Source organism: Lycium barbarum, chromosome 6 (assembly GCF_019175385.1).
Source record: "Lycium barbarum isolate Lr01 chromosome 6, ASM1917538v2, whole genome shotgun sequence".
Taxonomy (NCBI): domain Eukaryota; kingdom Viridiplantae; phylum Streptophyta; class Magnoliopsida; order Solanales; family Solanaceae; genus Lycium; species Lycium barbarum.
Window position 1 is genome coordinate 91,600,535 of NC_083342.1, and position 22,585 is coordinate 91,623,119.

A 22,585-nucleotide genomic window follows, 5' to 3' on the forward strand; every position below is an offset into this window, starting at 1 on the left:
CCCCCCCCCCCCCTCCAAAATAAAAATGCTGTTATTCCTTAAATGCTAAAGGTACGGATAAATGGAACTCAGTATCCTCAAGTTAGGTAAAAATTAAACTTGGAATTATTAATAACACTGTTGTTTCTTATCCATTAATTAATATTTCTCCGCTTGTTTGTTATTTGAGTTTGAGGCGAGACTGTTAAACTTGTTCTAGCCGCAGTTCAACAAAAATACATGCAATGCACCTTCTTGAGTATTCATTTATAAGTGAGGCGAGCATTTTCAAGTTAATACCTTTTTTAGGAGGCATGATTTGTGGATATATTTAGGCAGCGGTGTTCGCGGTTTGGTTAAAAACCGATTTGAACCGAAAATCGAATCAAACCGATTACATAACCGATATTTACGTGGGTTGGGTGTAGTTTGGTTTTAAATTTTTAAAAACCGATAATATTTGGTTTGATTTGGTTTTGATTTTATTAAAAGCAAACAGAAGAAAAAAACGAACCGAACTGATAAATTTTATATATATATATATATACACATACACAGAATATATACAGTAATGTTATTTTAATACTTTATACCTTAAAGCCCATTTTTAAATAGAAATTCATTGAATTCAAAGAAACACCAATGAGATTTACCTAGATTTATTTTTGTATTTCTTGTAAAATTTACTCACTTAATTAAAATCAACAATCCTAAGAAAATTTCTCCATAAATGCAAGAAAACTATAGCTATCACAATAAAAGAGTAATATTGAATTATAAGTTGGTAAAGGATAGAAAATTCTCTCCTAATTGTAGGAGAAAAACATGAAAGAGAAATACCGTTAGTTTTCTTAAAAACCAATTCAAACCGACTACAAAACCGATGGGTATGTATTATTTTGGTTTGGTTTGGTTTTTATAATTTAAAAAAACCGATTAGATTGGTTTGATTTTTACCCCAAACCGACCCATTAACCCCTCTATATCTAGGATTAGAAGCCAGACGAAGTACTTTTAATCTCATTTAGACCCTGAATATTCCGAACCATTTGTGGATTATTAGTGTTATTAAGAAACGGGGTGGTGTGACTTTTACAAAAAGTAGGGATAAGAATCCTCTAGAACTATGGCGAAATTGTCATTAACACTCCTAAACTATGTGAAGTTCTATTACTCCCCTAAATTTAATTTTTTTGTACTATTTAAATCCTGAATTATTTTTGGTCCAATTTTTGCTGTTGCCTAATGCAGTTTTTGGTGGATTTTTGGTCTAGTTTTGACTGTTTGTATTGGTGCAGTTTTTTTTTTTTTTTTTGCAAGTGTGGTCCAATTTTGATTCAATGACATGAACAAGAACAAGAACAAGAACTTGCAAGTTTTATACACCAAAAAAATTACGAAAACCTGTGCAAAATACCAACTTTACAAGTATGACATCTTCATAAATAAAGGAAACCTGTGCAAAATATCAAGAATTATTTTATAGATATTAAAACGAGTGATGCAACTTCACAGATATAAAAATCAGTGCAAAAATGCACTTAATTATGCAATAAGTGCATAATATCATCTTAATAAACGCAACAACTTAAACACAGAGTGCAATCTTGACATTAAGTTTTTTTTTTGTTTTTTTTTTTGGGGTGGGGGGAGGGGTGTGTTAGGACTCTCACATAGTTCAGGGGTGTAAATAATACGAAAAATTTAAGTTCATGGGGGTAATAGGATCTTCACATAGTTTAAATGAGTAACGACTATTTCGCCATAGTTCAGGAGATTCTTATGCCTTATTGGCTTATTCCAAAAGAATATTGTATGTGTTATTGAAGATGTCTTATTACTCTCTTTGTGGCATGTTGAGAGCTAAAAATTAGCCTTAAAAAATAGCCACGTGATATTTTTTTTTCTCTTATTAATTAATTCCTTAGTTTTAAGGCTTATTGATCAATTATTTTTTGTTCCTTTCTATTTGCTCTCTTGTTTATTTATTTATTTATTCATTTTTCTTCTTGTTCTTTGAAACCCAATAAGTTTTTATTACCCGTAGTCATCTTCTTAGAAGGGTTCTGCGGAAAAAAATAAGCCTCCAACAAAAAACTAATAAAATAAGTGCTAAATTAAATCATTACATCTATGAACTTTGAAATCTCATGGACAGTTAAAATTTCATATTCCTAAAATAACAGTAACACCAAAAAATTAATATAAATATAACAAAAATTGAATATTAAAACGAGAATCAGGGAATAAATTTTAAAAAAGCTGTAACTTTTTAAGAGATCCAAATTTTAAATAAGCACTAGTTTATCAAAAAGTTTTATTCTCCCCGTCTCAATTTATGTGGTGGTGGTCGAATTTCGAGAATCAGAACAAGTTTTACTTTGATCATGACTTTTTCATATACATTTTAAGTATTTTGAATTATTAGTTATTGTGACTTATAATACTTTTTACGTAACTACCTGATATGTAAATTTTATTATAAAACTTAAAAATTTATGTCTAAATTTACGATTAAGATTAAATAGTTTGACTCTTGAAATTCGAATTATGCAACATAACTTGAGATAGAGGGAGTATTTTATAAACTAAATTTCATCCCTTCAACTGTTCAAAATGATAGGGTTTTCAAACAAAACATTATTGGTTTCAAAGAAGAAGAAAGAAAAGAAGAGAAAAAATAAAAAACAAAAAACCTTAATTAATAAATGAAAATTAAAAAAAACAACGCCATTTGTCAGTTGTTTTTTGGCTAATGTTTGACTCTCAGGTGCCATAAAGAGGTGAAGACGCTCTGCATGTCACTTGGCCCTGGGGGATTTTAAATACAAAAAATTGTAGTTAAGGGGTGCTATAAACACTAAACAATTTAAGTATAAAAGCAATAAAACGGATATAGTTTAGAAGGGCTTTCATGTATTTTCCTTTTAACATAACATATACTCGCTAAGAAATTCATTAACCCTAAAAAGTAAGAAGTATTTTTACTATAATCTTACTTAAATAATACATATTAATATGATTTCTTGATTATGTAGAATTTACTTATTACTTATATAAATAAGGATAAACAATACTCTCTTAATCTATATATAATATAAAGTTACGCATAGACAAGGTGATGTGGCATCTCTCTATGACCTAGAAGACTATTTATCCTTTTTCTCCTTTTTTTGGGGTTTCCTCTCATTTTAAATTCTCTTAATTACACCTTTTTATTCCTCTCATTTATCTTTTTTGTCAATCTTTTTGCCGAGCCTTACAAAAAATGAACAACTAAACCTACGGTTACAAGTTACTACAACTATTGAATTAACTTTGTAATGGTCATAAAGTTGTAGCGGTTAAATTGAAATAATGGTCATTAAAGTGACCTTTTGGGTTGCAGAATGAGTCTTTCCATATTCCTAAGTTTAAGTTTTAACTATCCCATCTTCTAACCGATACTCTTTATATACAATGTTCATTTTTAACTTTTTCAATAATTCTGAAAACTAGGAAAACGAAACGTTGAGTAGGATTGGAAGTCGCTTGGGCGTACCAATTTATGCTGACGATTGCACATCCAAGGTGGATTGTATTTCATATGCCAGGATCCTGGTAGAGATGGATATCACTATGCCTCTACCTACTTTTGTGAAGCTGAAGGACCCGGATGGGAAGCAATTCAAGCAACAAGTTGTGTATGAATGGAAGCCTCTCTATTGCAGCACCTGCTTATAGCTCGGGCATGTATGCCCACCCAAGGAACCTATACCAGCAGTTAATGCAACTGGTTTGCACCCACAGGCTAAACGACCAGTTGTACTACACAATCAGGCCAGGAAATTCACGAATAGGACGGAATGGAAATCTAGAGTGACCATTGAGGCGGGATCATCAAGCATATTAGCTCCTCCAGTGAAAAGGACTGATAAGGGTGGACATGAGATAAGTCAGGTGACTATACAACAAGCTCTTCCTACTGTTGAGGACGGCTGACAGGTAGCGAAGGGCAAGTCGGCTGCTAAAGCGAATACCTCTATACCTAATAGTAATAAAAATCATGTAGCAATACAATTTGGGAGTTCTGAGGATGGAGTAGCACAAGTGGTACTTGGAAGCCAAAAGGGACCTGAAATGCATGCTAGAATGTTTCCACATGAAGCCGGTCACTTGGAATGTTAGGGGCCTTAACAAGGCCTATAAGCATAGGGAGATGCCAAAGTTTATGAGGGAGAATAAAGTGACTCTAATTGCTATTTCTGAGCATAGAGTCCAAGAGAAGTATGCTAGTAGAATAATAAAGAAGATATGGCCATCGGGGCACTGGTGCAATAACTACAACTCTAGTGGTAAAGGAACACTGTGGATAGTATGGGACCTAAACGCAGTAACCTTTAATATGACATGTGTTAAGGATCAATATATCCATGGCAATGTCTACCTACAGGCTGATAGAGTACAATTTAGTTTTACTGCAATATATGGAGCTTCATACTGTAGAAACAAGACGAAGGCTATGGACTGATTTATTAAACCTCCAGCAAATGCAGCAAGGGCCATGGCTATGTATGGGGGATTATAATGTGGTGCTGGACCAGGAGGATAGATATGGTGGAAGCCCTGTAATGGAAGCTGAAACTAGAGATTTTAAAGGTTTTCTAACAGTTGCTGGTATGACTGAGATGAAAACAGTTGGGAGGAACTATACTTGGACAAACTCACATGTCTTTAGTAGGATAGATAGGGCTGTAGTTAACTCTGATTGGATACATACCTATCCTCATCTTAATGTGAGGGTGCTTGATCCGGGTTTTTCTAATATTTCCCCCTTGTGCATTGAATTTGCAAATACTCCAAGGAAGCCAAAGCCCTTCAAGTTCTTTAACCACTTGGCACAACATAGCCAGTTTGAGCACTCCATAAAATCTGTTTGGGAAGGACATAACACTGCTGGCATGGCAGTAGTATGGAGCAAACTTAAAAAGGTCAAAACTGCTCTAAAAAGTCTCCATATAACTGAATTTCTAGGGATTGAGACAAAGGTGCAACAGGTGAGGCAAGAGCTGAAAGATATCCAAGAAAAAATGAGAGACTCACACACTGGTTCTGCTTTGTTTACTGCAGAGAAGGAGATTAGGAAGCAACTAGAGAAATGGGTAGTAGTAGAGGAAAGTGTATATAAACAAAAATCCATAGCTAATTGGTTAAGGTTAGGTGACTCAAATACTGCTTATTTCCATGGATATATGAAGAATAGATATAGCCAAAACGTGATCAGAAGCTTGGTGAATGCTCAGGGGGCCTACATAACATCTGACCAGGGAATTGAAGAGGAAATTCAAGGGTTCTATAGGGGGTTGTTGGGATCAAAATCCCCATCACTACCTGCCATAAATCCTACTATCATGAAATAAGGCAACATATTGACCAGGGAGCAACAATTGCAGCTAATTACTCCTATTACATCTGATGAGATATTGTCACGACCCAAACCGGGGGGCCATGACTGACACCCAAGACCCTACTCGGCTGAGTGCTATACTACAACTCTATTCATAAGCCACAACTTTTTGTGAACCTTTAAATTATGAAATGACGCCTCCATCAAGTAAAACATGAGAACTTTTTAATAGAACTCTCTCATCATGTCAGGGACTTCTCCCTTATCGTTAAGTCAAAGAAAACCTTTAGTCATAATAAAATCTTTAAATCAATGCATATGAACACATCGACCTATGTGGTTGCCTCACACAATTGTCGGCATCTCGACGCACTATCCACAGGACACTGTTTGCAAAAGCCTCTAACAAGGACCAAGTTACCATAACATAAGTTGAGATAGGTCCCCAACATACTCGTAATGCATCTGACTCGAGGACATACATAAGTACTTTGACTCGGCAACACTTCGAATAAAAGTGGAGTTCACCAATCCAGCTGATAGCCTGGGAACATCCTATGGCAAGTGTCCTCTACTCAGCTGTCTGCACCTGTGTGGCATGAAACACAGCGCCCCCAGGAAAAGGGACGCCAGTACGAATAATGTACCGAGTATGTAAGACAGAACTGAAACAATATTTCTCGACTCGAATGATAAAAAGAGTAACAGACTCAATCTATACCTGTAACCAACATTGCGAATCATATATGTGCATATGAACTTTTAATCCATCATAAGTGTGTGTGTGTATATATATATATATATATATATATATTGCATGCCTTCACCCACTTTGCCCTGCTTGCAGCCCCTTCGGGCATAATAGCATCCTGGCCCCATCGGGCAGCCCCTTCGGGCATCATAATCATCGTATACCAGCTGATCAGGTGGTTTGTGTATATAACGCCTTAGCCCTCTTTCCCCTTTCCCCTTTCCCATGAAATGATATCATTCATGTATATAATTGCAAATGCATGATAATCTTTGTAAAACATCAAAAGACTCTTCGGAGCAACCTTTAGTTCAAAACGGGAACTTCTTCCCCTTTTTCAAAATGGGAACTTCTTCCCTTTTTTATTTGTCTCCTTTGAGATTTAAAATTCAAATATGAAATGCATCTGAATAAAGAACCCTCATGAATGTCCCCTTCGGGATTTAGACACCATTACGGAAACATACAACCTATGGATGCCCCTTCGAGACTTAAGAAGTCAAGGAACTCAGGATTCTTACGTCTAGGAGTGGATTCATTATGGATATCATTACGTTTCGCACTTGTCATAGATCATTCCAAAATGAAAGAAAGGATAACCTTAACATACCTGGAAGCTTATTTCTCGACTTTCCAACTTACTTTCCGTCTTGCAATCTACATAAGATCATTCGTGGTCTCGTAATCTACATATAAAACTAGTCATACTATTGTTAGGCTTATCGTCATATTCTTGTCTTAAGGCTTCAATTTAAATCCTTTTAGAATCTGTCGAAATTCGGGCAGCATCTCCCCTATTTATATCCCTACCCCGAAATCAAAATACCAACAACCAACAATAACAATAACAACACTAACATCAACAACATCATTATCAATACCAATATACTCCACTCCATCCCAAAAATTCTTTTCATAATCAATCCATAACAACAACTTCATACAACCCCTTATACACTCGTATACGACAATTTCTTAACATCATTATTATCTCTCATAACAAGATTATGCTCAAAACATACTAATAATTATAACTCAAGTAAATTCACAACTCAAAATATCATCAAATGTATATTTGAACTTTTCCTCCAACTTTATTCTCCTCAAATCTTAACATAATTACCAAACAAACTCATAAACATGAAACTAATATGAAATCTTACCTCAGAATTCGAGAACACTTCAATTCCATGGTTTCTCCACCTTAAAAATACTAACCCAAACATCTTCAAGAAGAGGAGACAAGTACAGACCTCACTTGGAAACCCTTAACCACTTTAATCTTCACTTTGATCTTTGGTTTAGGCTTGGAAATATGTTGGAATATGTTTGGAGAAGTTTCTAGGACTTTCTAAGACTTGAGGCTATGCTAAAAATGAAATAAAAATGACCAAAATTTTCATATAGACTTGTAGGAATATTCAAGTATGTTGTGGAAGTTGGAGGAAGGTTCTAGAGGACTTGAGAAGGTTTGGGGAGGTTTTGGATATTGGATGAATGTTGTGGGAAGTTCTAGAGAGGTGTGGAGATGTTAGGAGATTTCTAGAGGGTTGTGGAATTGAGGAACATGAATAAAATTAAGTGTAGAGGCCCTTTTTATAGGTGCCAAGATCGAGTTGGGCCGAGTCATCACATAAGTGGGCTTCTAAGTGAGCTTCTCGGATTTTTCGCACAGGTTCGTATTCTTATGGCTGTCTATTTTAAAACACCCATAACTCCCTACTCCAATGCCGTATTGATGGACTGTTTGTTGCGTTGGAAACTAGACTCGACGAACTTCATTTTAGACTCTTGAAACACCTCAAGACTCCTGATATACCAGGAGATATACCTCTCTGAAGTCGACCCAAAATTCTGTCCACAATTCTGCCAATTTTTTTCTAAATTTTTGGCAAACTTATTTTCTTTGATTTTCTTGATCCCAGAACCTTTATACACTTGCTTAACACTTGTTAATAGTATCCCTTAACCTTATAAGGGTTTCATGACCTCTCCGAGCTTACGTTAGTCTACTCACGACGTAAACGACGCGAAAATATTCGAGGTGTAACAGATATACTCTGGCTTGTGTGAAATTGATGATTCAAAGGCTCCGGGAAGTGATGGTTTTAATTCTCACTTTTTCAAAAAAGCTTGGAAAATCATAGGTGATGATGTTACTGATGTTGTGAAGCAGTTCTTTGACACTTCTGATATGTACAAGGTAATCAATATTACTTCAGTTACTCTGGTGCCCAAGGTAAAACACCCTTCAACTATCAGAGAGTATAGACCTATCTCATGTTGTACTATGATGTAAAAGATCATATCTAAAGTATTGATTAATAAGCTACAAAAAGTTATGGATTCTTTTTTAATTAAATTTCAGCCCAGGGACCATTTTATAAATATGAAAAGTCTCAAACAACAAAATAAAATAAAAACGACCTATTCTAGAAATGGGAAAGTGCAAACCCAAATGGAAAACCCAAACTAAAAAGTAGAAATTGTGAACTAGGACTTCTAAAATGAGGTTCAATCTTCAGCACGATGGGAATTTGAGCTATGATAGTTGTAGATCTGCAGCTGAAGATTGTGACTTGCCATTGCATGGTCAAACTTTTTGCTGTGTGTGACCCTTCATCTGTATGTTCATTTTCTCTCTTGCCATTGATTTCTTTCGAATCTTGAATGTTATGACTTGATGATACTTGAATCCTGTAATTTCTGTTGTTATTTTACTTTTGCTTCCTTGATATCTGTTGTTGTATAGTTTGAATCGAAGAATTTGTATCCGCAACAACCTAAGTGTCTTCTTGCTGAATTTTGTGCCTTTTGTCATTGCTTGACTATTTTCAATCTTGTGTATGGACTATTTTCAATCTTGCGTCCCTCAATTTCCAGTTGTTGAAAGTTGTTGTAATCCACGTTCCCTTTATCCAGAGCTGTATTTGCTAGATAATCTGCCATTTTGTTTCCTTCTCTGAATATGTGTGAAATCTGCATGTTACTGCTTGTCATTATGCTTTGTATTTCTTCAATCCATCTCAAAATTTGCCATGGTGGCTTCCATATCCCTTGTATCACTCTTTGTAACATAAGGGAATCTGTTTGAACCATTACCTGAGTATACTTCCTCTTATCACTATATATACATGCCTCCATTATAGCTTTTGCTTCAGATTTTGTATTAGTAGTACTATGAATTTCCTTAGCCTCAGCATCTATCAAATCTCCTCTCTCATCCCTTAGGCAAAAGGCATAAGCACTTCTCCCTGGGTTCCCCCTTGATACACCATCAGTATTACATTTGTAGAAACCCGTAGGGGGAAATTCCCATAGCACTTTAATGATAGTAATTGTGGGTGTGCGACTCTCTAAACAATTCAATATATCAGGCCATTTATGAGGATAATTTTGCATTGATGGCTTTCTGATTCTTAGAAATAACAGAATATTGCTTGTCACTTGATATATAATTTTGTTATTTGTTACCTGAATTCCATTGTGCTTCCTCTGATTCCTGATTTTCCAAATCTCCCATAATATCATACATGGGATAACTTGAAAGTATGATTTCATGCTTTTCCTTATTGGTAGATTCCACCATGTGAGAATTACTTCTCTTAGGTGCAGTCTTGTTATATTTATACTTGCAAAGGAAGAAAATAGGACCATGTCCTGTTAGCTATATCAGAGTTTAGGAATAAGTGTGCCATTGTTTCCTGCTTAGATTCAGTGCAACACCATGTCACGACCCAGCTAGGGGCCGTGACGGGTACCCAGAGCTAGCCACCGAGCACCACTCGTTCTGCTACTCATCTTACCTATTTAATGCTCTTTTATCAATTTATTCTTAGGACATAAGAAAATCATCTTTTCATTTGAGAACATAAAAATACTTTTATATGCCCAAGCCTCTCGGCCATCAAATAATATATATATACATATACGTAGCCTGCCCTTTGGAGATGCTGCATTGCCCTTCCATTCAAGCACGGGCTCTCCCGGAAATTGGAATCGAACCATTTTCATTTGGCAATCAACATTAGCATAGCACAAGGCCAACCAATCCATACCCATAATTACATCGAAATCTAACATTTCTAACTCAATTAAATCAGTTGTGGTCTGGCGATCACATATCACAATGACACAATTTTTGTACACTTGCCTCGCTATCACGGGATCACCAACCGGAGTGAATACCTCGAAGGGTTTAATTGGCTCAAGTTTCACCCCAATACAATCAGCAACATACGGAGTAACATAAGAGAAAGTAGAACCCGGATCGATCAAGGCATATACATCACGGGAAAATATAGTCAATGTACCTGTAACAACATCTGGGGAGGACTCAAGATCCTGCCGTCCGGCTAAAGCATATACACGGGGCTGAGTGGCACCTGAAGTAGATGCTGCCCCTCTGCCTCTACCTCGGCCTGTTGACATCTAGGGAATCTGCCCTGCCGGGCGTGCTGAGGAAGAGCCAGCGGCTGAACCTGTGGGCTGAACTCCAACTCTGTCACTCATCGATGGGCAATCTCTCATCATGTACCCAACTTGGCCACAAGTATAGCAAGCATCCGAAACCTGGCGACACTGTCCGGAATGTAGTCTACCGTACTGGCTGCATCGCGGCACTGGGGGTCTCCTCTGGCTATAGTCTTCCCTGAACTGGGAGTCTGAGGCCCTCAAACTCTGGCCCTGCCCTGAACGGAAAGAGCGATCAAATCTACTACCTGCGAGTCGTGGAGGTGCACTGGTCACTGACTGGCCTGAGTACCCAGAATATGTCTGCCTTAATCCCCCTCTATAATCACTGCCTGCTCCCATAGACCTGGCCCTCTTGCCTTGCCTTCTATCGATATCACGGTCACCCCTTTGTTGTTGTCGCCCCTCCAAATTCTGAGCGTGGGCCTGTATTCGGGAAATATCCATCCCGTCTTGCAAGGAAGCCATCAAACAATCTCTAAATAAATGTGGCCCTAGGCCACTCACAAATCTATGCACCCGATCTCCCATGTCGGCCACCATAGCCGGGGCATACCTAGCCAAAGAATTAAATTGCATGGTATACTCCCGGGCACTCATATTTCCTTGCCTCAAATTTAAGAATCTATCCGCTCTAGCTCGGTGGACCTCGGGTGTCAAATAGTGACGAATAAAAGCATCCACGAATTCTTGCCAAACCGGAGGAGGCGCATTCTCTCCTCTTGATAATACCCAGTTATTATACCATAAAACTGCCATATCTCGGAGTCTATAATATGCCAACTCTACGGATTCAGTTTCGGAGGCATGGACAATCTTCAATGTCCTTAACATCTCATCTATGAAACCTTGCGGGTCTTCATCCGGCTTTGACCCGAAAAACTCCGGAGGATTTAGGCTTATAAAATGACGGGCTTTGGTACTTGCTGCCCGATCACTTGAACTTACATTTTTCCGCTGTGCCTGAGCGGCAACCAACTGTGTCAATAGATGTATGGCCTCGGTCATTTGTTGACCTGAAGCAATCGGTGGAGAAATTGGAGCTGGAGCTCCTCCTTATTCTCCCACATTAGGCGGGGCAGAAGAAGTATTAGACAAGGCCTCATTATGCGATTCACCCTCTTCAATATTCATCGGAGGCTCTCTTTCTACCCGCCTCTTTGTCGTAGTCTTTCCCTTCTGGGCAGCTGTAACTTTTCCCTGTGGCGGCATTCTAAAATCATAATACGCTATTAGGGAGGATAAAATCTTATACACGGCTCTATCGCATGATCTCTTAAGAAGAAAGATGGTCATTTTTCCTAAATGCCCTGTAGCCTCTTGTTTATTGATGTGGCGCGCAACACACCATAAACAAGACTCTACTAGACACGGCTCGTAGACACTTCTTAGGACTGAATTGCTCTGATACCACTTTTGTCACGACCCAGCTAGGAGCTGTGACGGGTACCCGGGGCTATCCACCGAGCACCACTCATTCTGCTACTCATCTTACCCATTTAATGCTTTTTTATCAATTTATGCTTAGGACATAAGAAAATCATCTTTTCATTTGAGAACATAAAAATACTTTTATATGCCCAAGCCTCTCGGCCATCAAATAATATATATACATATACGTAAAAGCATACCGTGAGACCATCTAACCCACACTGTGCATCTACGAGCCTCTACTGGAGTACTGAACACAAGGACGGGACAAGACCCCGTCATGCCCAAAATACATATACATGACTATATACACAAAAGAATAATCATAAGCACCTCCGGGACAATAGAGTGCTTCTCAAATCAGCTGACAGCTACTATGGATCTGGGTCGAGCTCTCATCCCTGTCTACCTGTGGGCATGAACACAACGTCCAAAGAAAACGGACGTCAGTACGAACATTGTACTGAGTATGAGAGGCATAAACAATGAGATAAGACAATGATAATAAGAATGATATCAATATAGAACATCTGAATCTGACTGTCAAGTATAAAGAAAATAAATCATGCTGTCTTACTCATACTCATCATCATATCGCATGTATATAGTGTATAAACTGCCCGTCCATATCGGATCGGTATAATAATCAATATCATTAGCCTGCGTCCAGGCCTCCCGCGTTCGGGGTACCATCTCATGCCGCCCACTAGTGGTGTCTGCCCATGCCATCTGGCCATGGTGTATAGCTGCCCGACCAAATAGGCGCGGTGTTATATCATTATCATCATAACATGCTTATCATCACATCATATTTCTTATCTTATATAGATATTTATGGGTATAGGCTTTTAGCTTTCCGGAATATAGGAACTCACGAAGAAGAAAGGAAATCATGCTAGAAGATTCATGCCATTAGAAGGAAAGGACTAGCCTCACATACCTTTGACGTTTAACTAAGCTATCGTTCTCTTGTTCTCCTTTCGACGTCACGCTTCTACCTTCAAGAGAGAATTCGCACTATCGTTAGTTAATCGACTATAAGAACGCGTTACTAATTCTAGGGAAAATTGGGCAGCGCTTCCTTTATTTATACTACTCTTCCCATATTCTATATCAACTCCCAAACGCTCACAATAACATCCACAATACTGAAATCAACAATCATTATTTATATACATTGGCCACCATCCACTATTTCTCCACATTTATGGTTATAGCTTACTATCGCGTTTCCTCGTGTATAATACTTATTTCATGGTCTAAGTGTCATTTATGACGTATTCATAATCACAACATATCAACATTCATGATTCAATCCAACCCCTATTCAACCATGGCACTATTCACCCATTTATGACCCATTTTCCATGTCTTTCTACAATTTAAGTATTTTAACCTTCCAATACCTCAAACAACATGGTTTAGTCATGAAACTTACCTTAGATGATGGTTGAACAAGCCTTGAATGGAATTACTCCTCTGGCACCAAAACCCTAGTTTGCTTCTCTTGAAATTTCTTAATTTGGATGAGCTTTGATGAGTTTCATACACTTGATTCACTTAGATTCTTGATATTGATCCTTGATTTCCTTTGTTTTCTTGTAGATGAGAAGTGATGAGTATTCTAGAGGTTTCTAGAGAGAAATATCGTGGAGATGAAATGAATTTAATGAGCTTGGGTCTCCTTTTAATGACTTAAAATATAATCCGGAATGAACAGTAACTGAAGTGCACAGTGGTCGTAAACCCAGTTTATGGTCCGTATTCCAGTTTACGGGCCGTATTTCGTGGTCGTATGTAAGCATATCAAAACCAGAAAGGTATGCTGAAGTCATGGTAATTTACGATCACGGTTTACGGGCCGTATTTCAATTTACGATCCGTATTCCAAGTCGTATTTAACCATTTGAACATTTGGCAAAAAGTTGAAGTTTTGGAGTGTTCAAATACGACATGGTAGTTTACGGGCCCGTATACCACTTTACGGTCCGTATTTCATTTTACGACCAACTGGGCCAAAATGCAAATCTGCAGCTTTTCACATTTTCAAAACCTATGATTAATCATTATGGGGCATAGCCTATCTTTTATTGCAATTGCCCTTGAAATCTTACTTAGGGTCATCAACATCATCCCCTTCTTATTTAAGCATCGTATACCCGTATTCTTCGTTAATCTATTCGTTGTACGTTCACGGGGAAATTTCCGAGGTGTAACACACCAGCACCTTGATGGTAAGGCAATTCCCCATCTCCTAACAATATGATCAATTGGTATCTTAAATTTCCACATCCTCCAAGAAAAAAAAGACATCTTAAAAGGGAGACCCGTAACCCATATATTATTATACAGGTTGATTGTCTGTTCCTTTCTCCTCACATAATCCCATGCTGATTTCACTGAAAAATCTCCTTTTGTGCTTAACATCCACCATGGTTTATCCTATTCTTGATTGCCTTTGGAGGTTTTACCCCTTGAACAATGTGTTGAACTATATCAGTAGGAAGTACACAACTCAACAGTATTTCATTCCATTCTCCATTTAACACCACTTCAGCAACTGTTTGGACAATTTCATCACAATAATAGTCATTAGGGGTTAGATGATAAAGTTCACCTGTGCCTGTCCAGTTATCAAACCAGAATTGGACAGATCCTCTATTCAATTGCCACAAGATTTGTCCACTTTGTCCCTTGCCTCTAACATTTTTTTCCATACCTGAAAATACCCTACCTTCCATGGTACTATCACTTCATTCTCCATTTTACAGTACTTATTTCTCATATAGTTGCTCCATAAAGATGATTTTGTCCTGTATCTCCACCAAAGCTTACAAACAATGCTATTGACACATCATGCATTGATCTAAAGCCTAAGCCTCCTTCAATCACTAGTAGACAAAGGGTTTTCCAGGAAGACCATTGTCTATTTTTTCCTCCAACACAAGTACTCCAAAAGAATTGTGCAAACAACTTGTGTAATTGTACTATCACATTTTTTCGGAGGATTTACTGCGGACAGTTGATGTATAGGGATGCTTTGTAATACATGTTTTATCAATACAACCCTTCCACCAAAAGATAACATTTTTCCTTTCTATACTTGCAATTTGTTGCTGAGCTTGGTGATCATATGCCTATAATGCTCCTTTTTCTTTCTCATATGAAAAATTGGACATCCTAGGTATGTGAAAGGAAATTGCTTTCTCCCTATACATGTGATTACCTCTGTTGTTATTACTATGTCCATAGTCACATTTGAATGCATATAAATTGCACTCTTCTCCTTATTAATTTTCTGCCCTGATACCTTTTCATACTTAGTCAAAACATCCATTACTAGTTGTAAAGACCATACATCAACAAAACTAAATATAATCATGTCATGTGCATAAGCTAAATGGTTTAGCTTTGAACTTCCTCTAGGCATCCCATAACCATGAAAGTATAGATTCTGATGTAAAGCATTTAAGGATCTAGAAAGTACCTCTGCTACAATGATAAACAAAGTTGGGGATAGTGGATCCCCTTGTTTGACCCCTCTAGATGAATTGAAAAATCCATATGGTTGCCCATTCACTAATACAGAATAGTAGTTGTTCCCAATAATTCTGAATACCACATCTATTAGTCTTTCACTGAATCCTACTTTTCTGAGAACCTTAGTGAGAAATAACCATGTCACCCTATCCTATGCTTTTGCCATATCAAGTTTAATCACTATATTAGCATGTTTAGACCTTTTTCTAATATCAGTGACCAGTTCTTGTACCATCAACATATTTTCAACTATGTTTCTCCCTTTCACAAAGCCTGCTTTTCTGGTGATATCATGAAAGGCAACAGGTTTACCATTCTGTCATGAATCAGTCTGGAAAATATTTTATTGAAGAAATTACTTGGACTGATTGGTCTCATATCTGCAAATGTGCTAACATCTTGTTTCTTTGGTAGAAGTACCAAATTTGTATAAGTAATGAATTTTGGTAATTCAGCACCCACAAAGAAAGCCACAACCATGTTAGTGACATCCTCCCCTATTATATTCCATGCTGCCTGAAAGAATACTCCTGTAAAACCATCAGGTCCTCCTGCACTATCTACATTTAGACTACACACAACTTGTTTAACTTCTTCCTTAGTTGGAATCTGAATCACCTCTTCATTCTGCTCTGCATTAATCATGGTAGGTATGTTATTTAGCAGGGCAAAATATCTAGGATCATTTTCTTTAGTGAATTGATTCTTATAGAATCTGATTGCCTCTGCAGCAATATCCTTCATTGATTCCAACCATTCCCCTTCTTCATTTTGAATTCTCTTCAACTGTAATCTTCTTCTTCAGCCTTTCACATAAGTATGGAAAAATTTAGTGTTTCTTTCCCCATCTTTAAACCAATTCATGCTTGCTTTCTACTTCCAAAACTATTCTTCTAAATGCAGCTGTCTGTTTAAATCTGCTTGTACCTTATGTAAACTTTCTCTATTATTCTGAGAAGGATTAATCTCAAATTGCACCTCGTGAGCTTTGCTTTAATAACATCCTCCAAAGTTTGAATCTCCTGAAAAATGTTTCCAAAGGTATTCTTACTCCATTGCACCAAAGCTGCTTTAGTTTTCTTCAATTTGTGATGAAACAGAATAAAAGGTTTAGCCATAAAGTCTGCTGTCCAGTTTTGTTTCACCACATCAATAAAGGATTCCTCTTTTACCCAAAAGTTTAAGAACTTGAATGATTTTCTCACTGGAGCTTCTATAGTATCGCATTTTAATATTAATGGAGCATGATCAGAACTTGTCCTCACTAGATGTTCAATCTTCATAGTAGGAAACAAATCCATCAATCCCTCATTACCCAATCCCCTGTCTAATCTTTTGAAAATGAATTCTTCTTCAGACCTTCCATTTTACCAAGTGTATTGGCTTCCTATGAAACCTAAATCATTTAAATTACATATTTGAATGGAATGCACAAAATCATCCACTTCATTGTTCTTTACTGGTAGGCCTCCTAGCTTCTCTTCCTCTGAAGTTATTACATTAAAATCTCCTATCACCAACCATGGTAGATTAAAATCAGAGGAAAGATCTTCTAAGGACTCTCACAACTCCAATCTTTTCCTTTGATCATATCTAGCATATACTACAGTCACTAGAATATCAGTCACCAATTCTTGGTTATGCACCTGAACTGTTACTTGTTGAATTTCATCCTTCACCACAGTGACTTGCATTATTTCATCAAAAAAGACCCAAATTTTTCCCGTGGTGTTAGAAATAGCTGTATGCATCCCTAACTATCTTTTATAATGTTCAATATTGTCAGAAGTTTCAAAAGGTTCCAACAAACCAATCATGTAGAATTGTTGACTTCTATGCACTGTTTGTAATCTTTGAAAAGCCTGTTGTGTATTTACAGACCTAATATTCCAAAGCAAGGCTTACTTCATGGTAAAATAAATGTTTTGGTTGCTGTTCTCCTTGTCTGTACTCCCCTTGTAGGTAGTACTGATTGTTTTTTGTTGTCTTTTGATTGTTTCCACTTTTGCTTTCCAAGTGACTTCAATCTATCAATTTGCTTTGGCGATAAATCCCCAGTATTAGCTACATTTTGAATATTAATACTGATATCCTCTTCATCTATATCTTCATGTTTATATCCAGTATCTTGTAACTGTTGTTGTGCTGTATTTTCAGTCCCCTGTTTCTTTGTTAAAGATGTTTTTTTTTTTAATTGGTTTCTGCTGTTTTTATTAGTGTAGTTTTCAATGGACTGGTTACTGTTGGCTTTAAGGGTAAAGTTTTTTGTGAATTAATTTTTGTCACATTGTGTTGGTCTTGATCTTTTGCACCCTCTGTAGCAGTTTCTGTGTTGTTTTTCACCTGCTCTACTTGTTATTCCTTTTCGTTTGTTTGTGTCTTCTCTTCACTGTTATCCTCTTGTGTTCCATCCCCTACATTAGTGCTAGAATTATCTGCTATTTCATTATTACTTTTTACTGCACTTTTGTTTGTAGATGCTGAATAATCAATTTTTTCTTCACCATCTGATGAGATTTCCACCTTATCTCCTTGCTTTTCTTTGTTGTTTTCCTTTTCCTTCTCATTGGGGAAAGCCCTTGTAACCCATTCCTTTGCTGTTTCTTGTACTTTTTGTGCCTCATCTTCTTGTGTTTTATTATCAGTTTTCTGTATTTCCTGATTGTCCTTGTTTGGTTGTGACTTATAATCAACCTTTGCTACAACCTGACTTGATTCCTCTTTCTTTTGCAGGTCTTCTTCCTGCTCTTGATCATTCAAAGCATCATATGAATTTTTTGTGGTTACTACTACTTCAGGTGCCTTCTGATTTCTATCCTTACCAGTATTTTTTTCTCACCCCCAAGATGCCTTCCAGTTCTGTCTTTATTGTATTTACTCCTCCTCTACATCCACTCTTGTTTTCTTTGAATATTTTCAGATACTTTCTCCTTGTTTTTAGGTTGATTAATTGTAGTTTCAGTTTTCTTGTTGTCTTTTTCAATCTGTTCCTTGAATTGTTTTTCCAGCTCTAGATTCAATGCTCTACATTCAATCTCTCCATGTCCCTCTAGTTTGCAGTGCCTACAATACTTGGGGAGGTAGTCGTATTGAATTTTAATCCACTTGGATTTGATTTCTCCAATAATATCATCCTCTTCTACAATTTTAATCCTTTTTGGATGGTTGGCTAATAGATCAATTTCAACTTTTACCTTGGCGCAACTTGGTCTTATTTTGTTTTTTGTAGCCATATCAACTGTTAGAGGTCTTCCCACTGCAGAGGCTAAGGAAAATACTGCTTCCTTTGCAAAAAAATCCGAGGGAGATCTGGAAAACTGATCCATGCAACCACAACTGAAGTTTCTTCATCTGGGATAAACCAAGGATTCCATATCAAAGGCCTCATGTGACAATACATATTGTGAACCTTTAGATAGTATGTAGGGGTCGATATCATCCTTATATAGTCTTCCAATAATGTAAGGCGTATTAGCATATGTCTATTGTCCATCAGGCCAATTTCACATGGACCTTTAATTTCACATTGTATTGGAATGACTTTACTTAATCCTCGCACGTTAGGTTTATCATAAGAAAACTTCCCAAGTATCGCATATTGAAGATTTTCTTGTATGATAAGTTTTTTGATTTCGGATTATTTCCATGTAACTTGTGGTTCCACATGAAGATATTCAATAGGTTTAGATGGTACAGCTTGGGTTTGTGTGGTATTTGTGTATGGTTTCAACAGATTCACATAGCTAATCGTGTTTGCGGGTGACTGTATGTTTACTTTTGGCGGCACAACCTCTAGTAGAGGCTGCCCGCCTCCGGGATTGGCCATGGTTAGTTGAAAATAGGGTAGTTTGTAGGTTTACTCGGCTAGGGGTTTTCTTTTTAAAGAGAGGATCCCGGGAGCCAAACAGGTCTTAAGATTATAAAAAAAGGTTGATCATTTTCCAGAATAATACTATCCAAGAAAAAAGAGTAAGTCTGGTGATGGATTTCTTAGTGGATAATAGTCAGTTTGCTTTTGTGCCAGGAGAATAATAACTGATAATATAATCTTAAGTCATGAACTGGTAAAGGGGTATGGATGGAAGGGAGTCTCACCCAGGTGTATGATCAAGCTTGATATGCATAAGGCATATGATTCCGTAGAATGGGTGTATCTAGAACAAGTGATGCGTGGGTTGAATATTCCTACTAAATTTGCTTCTTGGATTATGAGCTGTGTCCGTACAGTATCCTACTCCATTCTGATTAATGGGAATCCCACAAAACCATTTCAAGCAAAAAAGGGACTACGACAAGGTGATCCATTGTCCCCCTATATGTTTGTTCTAGCTATGGAATACCTCTCAAGATCATTGAAGACTTTGAGGAATATCCCTGATTTCAACTACCATCCAAAGTGTGAGAAACTAAACTTGGTGCAGTTAGGGTTTGCTGATGATTTACTCCTATTTTGTACGGGTGACATAGGCTCTGTACAATTGATGTATGATTATTTTGCTAGATTCTCATAGGCCTCTGGACTGATTGCTAACCTAAGCAAAAGCTCTATTTATTTCGGAGGGGTTGGTCAACATGAACAACAAGAGATTATCCAGGCTCTGGCTTTGCTAAAGGTGAGCTATCATTTAAATATTTGGGAGTACCTCTGAGCACAAAGAATACATGCCTATTATGGAAAGGCACACCCAATATGGCTTTGCAATGGATACATGCCTATTATGGAAAGGCACACCCAATATGGCTTAATGTGCTTAAGCAAGCTTCTTTGGTTGTGAGGAAAAACATGAAGGCTAAGGAGTATATCGAGACTGCTGGGGTAAGCATGGATGAGATAGTGAACTGGGAAAAATTCTCAATCAAAACTATGTACTTAAGACTGAAAAGTACCTTTCAAAAAATGCCATGGAAGAAGCTAATTTGCAATAATGGGGGACTACCTAAATGGACCTTCATTCTAATTCTAGCAGCTCAGAGAAGTTTACTTACTAGAGACAGATTGGCGAAATGGGGGATCACTGATGAGACTGTGTGTCCACTATGCACTGTGGAGAATGAATCGATTGAACACTTATTCTTTAGCTGCTCATTCTCCACTAGTGTTTGGAGTAACATTTTGAGTTGGCAAGGACTTAATAGACCTGCACTTGGTTGGCAAGAAGAGTTGAAGACGGCAAGTGATTATGCCAAAGGGAATTCTGCTGATGCCGTAATTTACAAGATGTCTATTGCTGCTTGTGTACATCAGATTTGGCAAGAGAGAAATTTGAGGATTTTTCAACATCAAAGCAGACCTGCAACTCCTATCATTAGAATGATTATCCAGGAGGTTGTCGGAAAGGGTGCAATTCAAAAGAAGCTCTCAAGGAAGTTGTCTGAACTCAACTTTTATCCGTAATGTGGTGGTTTTGGTAGCTCACTGGAGGTGTAGTAGATGAGTGGGATGAGTAGTGAGCAGCCTTGGGGCATTATGTCCAAGGTTGCTGGTTGGAAATTTGAGAAATTACAGCTTTGTAAAGTTATAATTTTTGGTAATAAAATTCGTTAGTTGCCAAAAAAAAAATTCTCTTTTGTTGACTATTGCATCTAGAAATCGAAAAGAACTTACTGTACTTCTTGATCAATTTAACCAAGAGGGTATTTCTCTGTCGGGACCCACGGTATATTTGACTCATATGCTAACCCCGTTGAGAGATCACTTTCCAATCAAATCAAATTATGAAAAATGGCAAAAGCTTAGGGTACATGAAATCTTTATCTTTTCATCATAAACTATGAAGTTCAGTCTTTGTGGCAATGCTTGGCAAGTGCTGAGGGAGATGGTACAATGCAAATTTGGATAAAAAGGCAAGAGTGATATCTAATTCTGTTCCCCAAAAACACTGGCCACGTCAAGGAAGTGTATTTGATCTTTTTATTTTATTCTGTTAGGGTTCAAGTTGATTTACACTTAATGTTTTTTGTAATAGTTAACTTGCCGAGATTCACATATTTTGTGAACAACGAACAAAACTCTTAGTGAGATTGCATCTTCTTTTGAATTTTCTATTAAAAGATTCAGATGTCACTCATGTTGCTTCAATCGTTTCACTTTGTTGTCATCATTGAGAAGTTAGACTCCTAAAAAGGACAAGTCTAATACATGGCACAGAATCGTTCCAAAATATCAAGCAAGAATGCAGGCATTCTAAAATGAACGTAATGTCCTCGGTGTTGCTTCTTTTTTGCATTCTGAAGTGCACTCCTATATCCGACACTGAGGTTTGAAATCGCTGGAGGCATTTTGAAGAGCAGAGGTTTGGGATCTCCAAAAAAAGGTCGTTTCCTTATGGACCCACCAAAATCCGGGCCAATTGGAGTTTGTCAACCAAATACAGGAAGTTCATGTATAACTAACACAAACGAAAAACAATCAAATTCATGAATTCAGGTTTCTTGACCCCGAAACGCCAAAATAAAAGATGTTTGTCATGGCGAATATGGCCAGTGTTGTTCATCAGGCTGTTTCCGATGGACCCACCAAAATTCAGGCTAATCGGAATCCGTCAACCAAATTCAGGAAAATCATCATGTACTAATACACACGAAAAATAACCAAATTCATGAATTCAAGTTTCATGACCCCGAAACGCCATGATAAACGATGTTTGTCATGGCGAACATGGTCAGTATTGATTAGCAAGCCGTTTTTTATGGATCCACCAAATTTCAGGCCAATCGAAATTCGTAATCAAATTAAAAAAAAAAATCATATACTAAGAATACACATGAAAAACAACTGAACTCATGAATTCGGGCTTCATCACCCAGAAACGCCAAATAAACTACGTTTGTCATGAAGAACATGATCACTATTGCTCATTAGACCCACCAATTTCCTATGGACCCACCAAAATTCAGGCCAATTGGAGTCCGTCAACCAAATTCAGGAAAATCCATGTACTAACACTACACATAAAAAACAACCAAATTCATTATTTCGGGTTTCATGACCCCGAAATGTCAAAATAAATGATGTTTGTCAAGAC

The 22,585-nt window shown here is 37.3% G+C and overlaps 2 protein-coding genes across 14 annotated transcripts; one reads left to right on the forward strand and one right to left on the reverse strand.

Moving 5' to 3' along the window:
• The first annotated feature begins 8,546 nt into the window (after positions 1 to 8,546).
• LOC132644817 (uncharacterized) lies at positions 8,547 to 21,120 on the forward strand. 13 transcript variants are annotated; one of them, XM_060361438.1, is made up of 4 exons: positions 8,547 to 8,741; positions 18,294 to 18,358; positions 18,569 to 18,640; positions 18,790 to 21,120. In XM_060361438.1, the coding sequence occupies exon 4, from the start codon at positions 20,251 to 20,253 to the stop codon at positions 20,953 to 20,955; it is 705 nt and encodes a 234-aa protein (XP_060217421.1). In that variant the 5' UTR covers positions 8,547 to 8,741; positions 18,294 to 18,358; positions 18,569 to 18,640; positions 18,790 to 20,250; the 3' UTR covers positions 20,956 to 21,120. The 13 variants fall into 13 exon arrangements, with proteins under 13 accessions (XP_060217421.1, XP_060217425.1, XP_060217420.1 ...); XM_060361442.1 differs by having other exon boundaries at positions 18,823 to 21,120; XM_060361437.1 differs by having other exon boundaries at positions 18,294 to 18,640.
• Positions 17,467 to 18,886, reverse strand: LOC132644199 (uncharacterized). Its single transcript, XM_060360774.1, has 3 exons — positions 18,485 to 18,886; positions 17,951 to 18,302; positions 17,467 to 17,807 (listed from the first exon to the last, which is right to left on the reverse strand). The coding sequence occupies exons 1-3, from the start codon at positions 18,884 to 18,886 to the stop codon at positions 17,467 to 17,469; spliced, it is 1,095 nt and encodes a 364-aa protein (XP_060216757.1).
• Positions 21,121 to 22,585: the final 1,465 nt, after the last annotated feature.